At 39.2% G+C, this 11,111-nt stretch overlaps 1 protein-coding gene across 1 annotated transcript; it reads left to right on the top strand.

Moving 5' to 3' along the window:
- The first annotated feature begins 1,786 nt into the window (after positions 1-1,786).
- Positions 1,787-10,097, top strand: cdc25b (cell division cycle 25B). The gene is made up of 15 exons (XM_015394783.1): positions 1,787-2,336; positions 2,437-2,516; positions 2,683-2,731; positions 4,010-4,051; positions 4,248-4,281; positions 4,768-4,902; positions 5,182-5,301; positions 5,378-5,512; positions 5,629-5,706; positions 5,793-5,981; positions 7,072-7,176; positions 7,267-7,329; positions 7,407-7,505; positions 7,628-7,873; positions 8,885-10,097. Exons 1-15 carry the CDS (start codon positions 2,128-2,130, stop codon positions 9,023-9,025), a joined length of 1,725 nt encoding a protein of 574 aa, XP_015250269.1. The 5' UTR covers positions 1,787-2,127; the 3' UTR covers positions 9,026-10,097.
- Positions 10,098-11,111: the final 1,014 nt, after the last annotated feature.

Raw genomic sequence — 11,111 nt, 5'->3', positions numbered from 1 at the left:
ATGGATGTCTATTCTATTAACATTTCTCTATCTGTAGAATGGGGCTGTTTTATGTCTTGTCTTCTCAGAGGGCCCCCTGCCTGTCTTTGCCTAGGGCCCCAAATTTTCTAAATCTGCCCCTGGTTTTCACTCCATTCAGCTCTTCCTGTCATCACCTAGGAAAGCAACCCCACAGCATAATGTTCCCACCACTATGTTTCAGGCGAGGTCTGTATGTTTAGAATGTTGTGCCTGTGATGTCTTTTTTTAACATATGTAGCATGTTGGAAAAAAGTTGTAATATCTAAAAGGAGCAACTTATTAGCAGTTTTCCCTGCTTGGATTTTGGAAATCTACATCTGCAGATCTTTACAGCTCTTTATGAGTGATGATTTTCTTATGGCCGCTCTTAGATAAAAAAATGTGGCATTTATAAAGAACATAGTATATCCGCTGCTACAGTCTTGACATGTGAATATTAAAAGTAGTGTGATGAAACTGATCTTCTCTCTTCAAAGCCATGGCTTTGCAGAGACATGTGAAACCAGTGCAGACATTACCAAATTAACCAACCATTAATGGGATACAAATTTCCACTTTGGGATACAAACATCTATTTAAAAAATTTACTGATTGAGGTAAAAGTAATGCCATAGCATCTGATTGTACGAGTGGATGTGCAGGTTTCACAGAAACAGAAAGTGACCCCGTTCTTGAGGAAGTTTCATCCACTAGTGGACAGAGGGGGGCTAAGACCCTCCAGCAGTGGAGGGTTTTACAACTTGTATTATGACTTTAAGTTCATCAAGCACTGTAAAAACTTTATGAAGACAGAAATATTTGAAATAGAATTGTGAAATTATTCAACCAAACATTGAAGGAGAAGCTGCAGAAGAGGATCTAAATGCCTCCACAAACCCAAGGCACATACCTTTTCAACTAATAACCTCTGTCTGGTTTTGTTAGTTGGACAGCTTACATAATCTGGTTCAACTGGTTACATAGGAACAATTCTGTACATTTTCTTCTAGATTTTTTTCTACTTTGGACAATCAGACAATCATCTGAAACTCCTTTTATAATCATACAAAAAGAAAGATGCATGCAATACAATCAACACACTTGATTTAATCAGTATCAGTATAGAGGACAACAGTGCATGTAATATTCATCCAACAAAATATTCTAATATAACTGAAAAAGAAGACCTAGATCATCCTAAATTCAAATAAAAAGTTTGATACAGGATTAATATAATCTAAAATGGGAAACCTACTAACTTTGCTCAACCCTGATCAGAGCACTGTAACAAATATGAAAGCAAAAACTGGATTGATGTGCTATCGACCTTCATGCATACTTATCAAGCTGTGTGTTCTTTGTTTGGGATATTTTGTATTCTATTTTGTTTTCAAACTGTAAGGTCACAGTGTAGTAAAAAGCATCTTTATGAGCTCAAGGGTGTGTGTATACAATAACATGTACTTTATATATTTGTGTGCTTGTTCACTGTATAAGAATTAATTGCTTTTATTCTTCTGATTTTTATTTAAAATTAAAATCTCCATTTCTTTTTTATTATTATTAAAGAGCTATCTAAAACCGGGGTGAGCAGTCTGGGGTTAGCTGGAGCGAGAAGATACAAAAGTAACAAGCATTGTGATGCGTCACATCCACATCCGGTTAGTGAACAACAGGAAAAAGGCGTTCAGACTTCTGATTGGCCAGCGGAATGTTACGAGGTCTCTGATTGGATAAAAAGTTGCCGCTTCTAGACTTCTATTTTGAACATAAATACGAGCAGCTTCCCAGTGCGTCGCAGAGATCCAAGGGGCTGTCAGAGAGATACTACTGTGTCCTGCAGCTCTCTGCTCCGTAATAATGTGGCTCAGTTACTGCTTTTTATAACACCAAATGGTCGTTTTTATCCACACGGATTCACCGAGTCACCTACCACCGGTGTTTCGGAGACGATTTTTTCGGAAATGTGTTCTTAAATTGACTGCTAGTTAGCTGGTTGCTTGGCTTCCGGGGTAGCGTGCGGTTTATGGTGTTTTGATAATTGGGATCCCCTGGCTCAAAGCTCAGACTAAATTTACTCAAAGTGTTCCTTTCTCAGCGATTCATCCAGGTTGCACGGTAGGAAAGATGGAATCGCGCTTCGCCCCTGCTAGTCCGCTAAGCGTCGCTTTTAAAAGCAGGCCCGACGGGATCCCCGGGTTTTCCTCGCTAACGTTACCCGACATGAACGGTAAAAACTCGCACTGCAGGAATCTGTTCTCCCCCGGACCAGAAACAGTGTTGTCCCCGGTCACCAATTTGGCTCTGGACATGAACAAATTAGTGGGACTTGGAAGGTATTTCTATCTATAATCTTTGCTTTGTTTTTTTTTTTCCTTGTTTACAAAAAAAAACACAGAGGAAATATAAATCTGTCTTTGTTTTTTACTTTCTCAGCCAATGTGATACCCCAAAAAGGAGAAAATATCAGCTGGAGAAGGTTCCCTCTTTTGCCTCAGACGTCTCATCTGATGCTGGTGAGTTTTCACTGCAGCCCTTTTTATTGATGCTATTAGAGTCTGAGCCTCCATCTTATAGAGTTATTTATTGCTTCTAATTTAATTCAGATATTTATAACATCAGCTCTGCTGATGATGCCTTTCCAAACCTGCTATTAACTGAATCTTCCCTTTTCATTCCCAGGCCTTGGCTTAGATTTTCCCAGTCCTGTGGATGGGGAAGTGGAAGATGCGTAAGTTTTAATTTCTTTAATTTTCTCTCCCCCCTTTCTGTCTCTAATCAGCGTTTATCACGGCCCCACTCCCAACCCTGCCCAGTTCTTGTCCTCCCTCTAAACCCCCACCTCTCCAACCATGTGCTTTGGGTTCAGCTGAGCCTGATATTTCCTCTATAGGATTATTGTTCTCCTATATGGCTCGCTGCTTTATTCTACTAATCTGATGAGGCTGATTGCGGCATGACTTTCTTTATATTTAAAGATGGGAGCTGATAAATTTCCCCTCCATCAGTCCAACTACTGAAAAAAGAAAATCCCTTTTGATTTCAAACATGACAGCAATGAAGAACTTTAAAAATTATTTGGCTTTAAATAAACAAAACAAGAGCAGATTCAATTTAAATGAGACCAGTTGGTAAGGATTTAATTGAAATATATAAAATTGAAACTTTTAAACCAACTTTCAGCTCTCATTTAAATGTTATCATCAATTAAACTTTTTATTTTATTTATTTTTTTTTTGACAAAAAAAAATAATTTGCCTCATGCATAACCTTTGGGTGGAACATTCTTGTAACACACAAATACATGTTTAGATTGTATTTTAAAGTGCTTCCTGAAAGCCTGGAGGATGCAGCTCTCTCTGAAAGTTGCCTGCTATTATCTCCACCAGTTGCCTGGTCTTGGGTGGCCTCCCGGTCTTGTTGGGGGCATCTGCTGCTCTCTGATTGGAAGTTCTTTTGCAGCAGCGCTGGGTGCTAAAGGGCTCATTGACCTCCTTTCACAGCTGTTTGGTTGCTAGGAAATTTCCAGGTCAGGGTGATGTTTGAGGTGGGGGGCTTTGGTCTTAGGTTAGATGATGCCCATCCCCTTTGGGTTGTGGCACACTCTTCCTCAGCATTGATGTTTTTAAATGGGGGGTTTCAGGTTTTGCGTCTGCGCTATAGAAATGAGGACACCCCTATAGAACTGCTTTCCCGTCTTCCAGACTCCTGTGAATGGGGCACGCTCCCCCTATCCACAGACAAAGAGCTCCTCCAGCTCGGGGCTCAGCGGCACACAGCTGCTAGATTAGCTGATCTCTGCATCACTTCTCCTGCCTCCCTTCCCCCTCGGAGCTGCACGCCTGTTTAGCATACAGGTGGGCATTACTGCGGCGTCAAGGACCACCTCTTAGCTCATATTCACCCTACTTCCTCTAAACCTTCCCATCTCTGTCTTCTTCAGAGGCTTAACAGATGTTTTTTTTTGTTCAGACTTGCCACCAACATGATTATTTCTTTTTTATTACAGGTTTGAAAAAGCCATTCAGCAGTCACAGCGAATTGTCAACGAGTAAGTTTCTTTGAATCTGAAATTAAAGTTGTTGCGTTTTTTTTGTTTTTGTTTGTTTTTTGACAGTAGTGTTTTGAAAAGCTTGGGTCAGGTTTAAAAATAAATTACTGGCTTTGCATTAACACTGAGAAAAGAGCGACATTTCCTATTATTGGGATTGGTTTTTCAAATTTTAATTTCCCTTTTCCCATTTTAGGAAGATGCCAATTAGAAGAATCAATTCATTGCCTGTAAGTATTGCCCTGTTTTTGAAGACCTTGTTTAAACTGTTGCCGTCTGCATTACTGTTCAGTTCAGTGACTGATGCAAGATGGCGGCTTATTATCTGAGTAATCTGGCTGTTGCATCTGATTAAAGTAGTATCGAATACAAAATGTAGACGCTTTTAGAAATGAAAAGTAGATGTTGGTATGGAGTGAATTGTGTTCCATTACCTATTGTTTGGGGAAAAGGCTCCCCGGAAATGAAACGTTTTGAGAGTAACATTGCTGATCCTGATGCTCACTCCTAATGTTCACATTGACCAATAGTAATGTTGCCAACATCCATTCAGAAGAATAAAAACATTTCTTCACTCCTCACTCCAGAGGAAGTTGCACCTCGAACTCAAATTTCCATTTACAAAAGTTATTTTTTGCTTTCATCAATAAAGGAACAAAATTCCGCCCATAAAGGTTTTCATTCTAACTGGTTCTGTGTTTGAATCCCTGCATCAGCCTCAGCTCCTGGGTTTAAGTCCGGCTTTAAAAGGACAGGAGACAGACTCCAACCGCTATGGAATATTCGGCCAGCAACCTCCACAAGTGAACCCCTCTGTCTCACAACTCGACAACAAGGAGAATCTTCCAGAGGTTAGTGGATTAACGTTTACCGCCAAATGCATCTACTTGTTTAACATAAGATTAGCCGTTACTATGGCAAAAGCATTGCCTTTTTCAAGCTTTTAAAATTTATTTATAATCCCTGCAGTTATTATTTAAATTCTCTTCACCAGATGCGTTTTAATGTTGATAAACACAAGTATTTGTAGAAACATGGTGAATAGAATGCCTTGTTCCATGTTTTTTTTAAACAATGTTTTTCTCTAATACTAATACTGTCTTGTTTAATGTTGTCTCATTTTTTTTTAGGATTTCTTTGAATTCAAGAAACCATCCAAGCCTGCGTCCCGCTGCCGCATGCGCTCCCTCCATGGTGGTCATTCAAAGGAAGCCTTTGCTGCCCGCCCCAGCTCTGCTCCGGCACTCATGGTGAAAATGCCTTCACAATCTCTTTGTTGCGTTTAGAAACGGACAGAGATAAATTATTTTTTTTGTGTGTTTGCAGTTTGCTTCACCTTCTCGAACCCAGCCGCTAGAATTTGACTCCAGCCCTGTGTTTCTGAGGCGCTCCTCCCTCACCTCCTCTCTAAACGATGATGAAGATGATGGCTTTTTGGATGTTCTTGATGATCACATGGAGGTAAAGTGCAAATTTAAGGTTTAAGAACTGTTAGCTGGGAAAAAAATGATCATGGGGCATTTTAAATAATAATAAGGAAAAACAAAACATTTGTTATAAAGTTTTTATTCTTTCAGGATGATTCTGGGATGCCCACAGGAATGGCGAGCTTGCTCACTGCTCCTCTGATGGCTGAAAGTACACCAGAGGACTCTGTAAGTTTTTCATTAGAAAATAAATTATCCCATTGAGAGACTTTAAGATCAGGACTAGTTTAAGTAACATTTTTATCCATCTTTAGCCCATCATCCGTTGTCGGCCACGAAACCTGTTTCGCTCGCCTTCCATGCCCAGTCCGATGTCCCGGCCCTCAGTGAAGCGTCCCGACTGCCCTGCTGATGAAAACACTCCTGTGAGGGTAAAGAGACGGCGGAGCGTTGGAGGGACACCCGTCAACAGCCTGGAGCAAAACTCTGAATCTCCAAGAATGGTGATTATCTCTCTTTATAACCTGAGTTCTGTCTGGATGAAATGGTCTTAACTTTATTCATTTTAATCCCTTAAACCTTTAAATTACCACATGCTTATTTTAACCAGTGTATATAAACATAAAACCTATAAATCAATGTGTTATGAGCTGTTATTTCTAGTTTTATTTCTGAAAGCTCCATTAAAGCAGTTGAACTTTAGCAGTGTTGTCTCCTGCAGGTACTTATGACATAAAATAGTTTTTATTTCTTTAATTACCAAATCTGACCGCAGTGCTAGGCTGAGCTCAGCAGCAAGGCATACAGGCAGTTTATATGCTCTGTGCCGTTTTATAAATGACGAATAAAGTTTATTATAATTTAATTCTGGCAGATGGATGAAGTGCTTTTTATGCAATACAGAATTGTGTAGGAAACGACGCGGCTATCTGTTAATCCGTGAAGTAAAAGAAGAAAGTATCTTTTCTGCTCTCCCTGCAGAATGAATTGAATATGAATTATAAGGAGAACAAATGCCCTCGGGGAAACTGACCTTAGCACAACACCGGTACAGCCGGTCAAAGACCAGGCTAGCATTCTGAGTCTAGGGTTTTAATTTGTTTGGTAGTGCGCTGTCATTGGAGGAAGGACATGGGTGGCATAATCTCAGACATGTTGAGCATAAAGCAGGATTTACATTCCCACAGGCCTCCCTGCGATGAAGGCCTCTGTAGCTGTAATGCACCACAATATTTCTTCACTTTAGTTGAACTCTGCTGCATCAATGTTGCTGTCAAAGGCCAGATGTGCATTTCCACATGAGTGACACACAAGGCTGGAATAAACATGTTTTTATTTTGTTGGCCCAGCTTTACCAATTCAACTGAAAATTATCTATAGCTAAATTCGACAGGAATACTCTTTAATAATGGCTGATATTCTCTAGGAATCATCAGATTTTAGAGCTGCTGCTTTCTGATTGAACAGCACCTTCCAGGAAGCAAACTCTGCATCCGCTTCACAGACTTCTGTTTGCTGGTGTGATTGGCAGGTTTTAACACCCATCCTTAACTCCCCAAATACACTCTTAATCGCTTTCTACTCTCCTTCCAGAGTTGTTTGCTGCTCCAGAGATCCAAGTCTTTCTGTCACACTGAGATTGAAAAGCTGCTGGACAAGGCGTCCACCTCTAACGAGCTAATAGGAGACTTCACCAAGGTGAGAGAGGCTCAAACGCCCTTGGCTCTGGTTGTAGCGTAAATAAAGCGGGCATCCTTTCTAATCCAATTACCCTTTCTGTCTTTTTAGCCTTTTATTCTACCAACTGTGGAGGGAAAACATCAAGACCTCAAGTACATCACCTCAGAGATGGTGGGTACAGTCATTCTGCTAAAAATGTCTGACCGCATGTCATGGATCCAGTTCTTAACGCATCCGTTGGCTTTTAGATGGTGAAGGCTCTGTCCGGCCAATTTGACCACCTGGTGGATCAGATCATCATCATAGACTGCCGCTACCCCTACGAGTTTGAAGGTGGACACATCAAAGTAAGCTAACATCACCCACCCTGTCTACAGAGTGACAACAGTCGGTTTAACCGGGATGTTCTAGGCAAGCAGAAACGCTCAAAGATCACTTGTTATTCGTAGTTGTGGTTGTTTTATATCAGGGGGCTCTGAATCTGCACCAAGAAGACCAAGTTGAAGATTTCCTCCTCAAGACCCCCATCGTCCCATCCAGCCCAGAGAAGAGAGTCGTCATCGTCTTCCACTGCGAGTTCTCGTCGGAGCGCGGCCCTCGGATGTGCCGCTTCGTTAGGGAACGAGACCGCGCCCTGAACGAGTATCCCAAACTCCACTACCCTGAACTTTACATCCTCAAGGGGGGATACAAGGACTTCTTCCCTTTTTTCCAGGTTGGTTTCGCTTTCTGATTTCACTCATGCAGATGAAGTGATGTTCTACAGAACATTTACTGATTTTTCCTTAATTTTGGGAGACTGAACAGTTCATATCATGGCTACGGCATAAATGCTCTTATTTCAGCTGTTAAGCTGGTTATAAAAATTATCTTTCCTTCAGCTCTTAAAAGCCACACATTTGGACATAATCTACTAAATGTTTTTTTATTAACAAACAAATGATCAGACAGCTCAAACATCTGCAGTTAATAAAAGATCAGCTAGTCAGTTTGTGACTTAAACTCAGAAATTAGGTTCATATTATCACCTCTGAAGGATTTCAGTGTCTAATTCGGTGTCTAATTCAATTGCCCCAACATTTAACATTATTTTATGGGTTTTTAGAATCAGTTTAAGTAGGGCTGGGCGACATGGCTTCAAAAACGTTTTTTTTTTTTTTAAAACCCCCCTTCCTCTCCTAAGTTTAATAATGATGACAAATTAAGTTTTCCTTTCAAAACCTACCCAAGTAATTTCCCTTAAACAATCAAACCAATCTGCTAGTAAAGCCAGGATCACCACTGTAACCTGTTCAACTTTTATAATGATGAAAACAACTTGTTGTAAAATGTTAAGCTGACATCTTTAAACTTGTGAGGCAGGTTAGGCTGATGGCTGCATGCCTGTTGGGAGAGGTGGATGGAGATGTGACTTTCTCTAAACTTCATCCCACCTTTGCCCGTGACATCAGTTCTAAACACCCCACTGATACTGAAAACAAGTTAATAACTTCATTCACTCTCGGCTGTAGGTGTAGCCCTATTTATGGTGCAGAAATTCATAAAGGTTTTTGCTTGTTTCTAGCAAATAAAGCATAGAATAACAAAACTCCTACGTTCATTTTTAGTGTAAAATTACAAAAATGTATTTCTAAAATCAAAAAGCTGAGTTCCATTAGAAATTTTAATCTCCATGGTGGGGTTGGTGTGTGTTGGTCCCCTAAAAAGCATGCCGTTTCCTTCACAGACGCAGTGTGAACCTCAGTCCTACCGGCCGATGCACCACGAAGACTTTAAGGAGGATCTGAGGAAATTCCGCCAGAAAAGTCGTACCTGGGCCGGGGAGCGCAGCAAGCGAGACATGTACAGCAGACTAAAGAAGCCGTGATCGTCCTCCCACCCCTGCCTTCCCCACAAACAGACAGAGCCCACAATTAGAAACGCCTTTTGGGATTTGACCAGCAGAAAAAGGACTTTTTCATAAATCCTCCACATTTTATCATTTATATTTATGCAAATTTCCACATGGGAAGACTTGCAGGGAACAAATCCTCCTACTCAAATGAATGCCGAGTTTCTACAAGTGTTTTTGTTTTTAAGAAAACCACTTGGACCTATTGCCCATTTATAGTGTGTCTTTTTATTTTTTTTTTTACTTTTTATTTTTTTTTTTATCTGTCTTTTCTGGCAGCACAAATAAGTGACAGATTGCAATAATACAACTGAACTAAATGCTAAATCTGAATTTTGTCTTTAATTTACATTTTATTTAAGCACTTACTCTTAACACAACAAGGTGCTTTTTCTTTTTTATACTCCTTTTTAATATATATTTTTCTCATAGCTTGGCCCTGAATTAGACATTATCATTGTAATACTTTGTCCAGAATTTCCAAAAAAAAAAAAAAGCAAACAAAAAGCTAATTGGATATTTGAATTTCATGTAAAAAGATGAAGTCAGACCTTTTCTTTTCCCTTCTTACTGATCGGTTGCAGAACTTCTAAGTGAAATACCAAAGCAAGCCTGGTTGCAGTTTTTCTTCCTTATGCTGCAGGTCGGTGAGAGCGGAAAAGATTTTTTCAATATTTCATCTTTTTTTTTTTTTGTTTTTTGCTTTTGACTCCTTAATTTTCAAAGAGATAATGTCTTGCTCTGTGTCTGAACCTTTGATTTTTGTGGCCTCAGTATTTCGGTATGGGTTTGTGAGGGAGCAGCTGAAATAAAGATCCAATGTGCATTCAGGTGGCTGCTTTTGTAGCCTTTTTCTAAAGAAAAATGTAGAAGTGTTAAAAGTTCTGATTCAAAGGTGACATGCAAGTGATTATGGCTTAAAAATTAAAAACCACTCTTTTACACCAAATCTGATTTTATTTTTTTCCTTTAAAAAAATGGCTTCCTTTTTACTTTAGTATTCCCTTGAGTTTACATGAATTTATTGCTAATAAAGCTGTGAAACATGCTTGTGTTTTTTAAAAAGACAAAGTTTTCTGTCCTTGATTTGTAAACAAAACTAACTCATGGACTGTTTGCAGTTCGCTTTACACCCCAATGCTCATTAGTTTAGTTAATATTTAAGAACAAAACATGACAACCTGTTAATCACGGGGAGTTCATTGGAGGGCAAAAACTTCACATGGTTTATACAACTGTTAGTGTTTTATATGGCCTTTTATCTTCTATTAACAGTCCTTCAACTCTTACCTCCAGTTTGTACCCGCTCACAGACTTCAAACACTTAAACTGGTTTGTTCTATTGGAAGAAACTATCACAAAATGTCCGTTCTGATGCCAGGCCATTTTTTTCTGCCATGTTACTTGATTAAACAAGAGCAACTAACCTAAAGATAAAAGAAGTCCTGTAACATTTCTATAAACAGATTACAAGCGACTAAACAAGGATCTGTCGAATAAAATTTTTGGAACAATTTGTACCTGAAATCTCTCAAATTCTGAAGCACGTTGTGGTGAAACTATTTCTGTAGCCACCAAGGTGCATCAGGAATTATTGTGAAATCTATTTGACCACTGCTAAGTAAGAGGATGCAGCTCAATATTGGTTTCCTTTCAGGCCTCAACTTAAATTATGGTCTGTAAAGTTTGTTGGAAGTCGGATGCTTTCTTATCTTTTCTGAAACCAGTTATTTTTTATTCTGTTTTCCTTTTTTAGTCATTTGACTATGTAAAGAATACAAATACAAAATCCCTTTTTTGTCCCACAATGGGGAATTTGTGGTTTTTACACCAAAAGGTTATAGAAGTGGTGGCACAATGTGCCCCTTAGAAAAGTGTGTAAAAATAGCAGGATAATAAAACTGCATTTTAATGTAAGGTGTTTTTACAATATAAATCAATAACAGATGTGCACATTATTACCTGAATTGTAATGGATATGTGAAACATAGCAACACCAGGGATGTGCAAAAGAAATCACAGTATGTTATTAAACTGAATAAGACAAATTAAAAGTTTCATG

The sequence above is a fragment of the Cyprinodon variegatus genome, unplaced genomic scaffold, assembly GCF_000732505.1.
Source record: "Cyprinodon variegatus isolate N-32 unplaced genomic scaffold, C_variegatus-1.0 Scaffold708, whole genome shotgun sequence".
Classification (NCBI taxonomy): Eukaryota; Metazoa; Chordata; class Actinopteri; order Cyprinodontiformes; family Cyprinodontidae; genus Cyprinodon; species Cyprinodon variegatus.
This window is presented reverse-complemented; position numbering and strand designations above follow the sequence as displayed.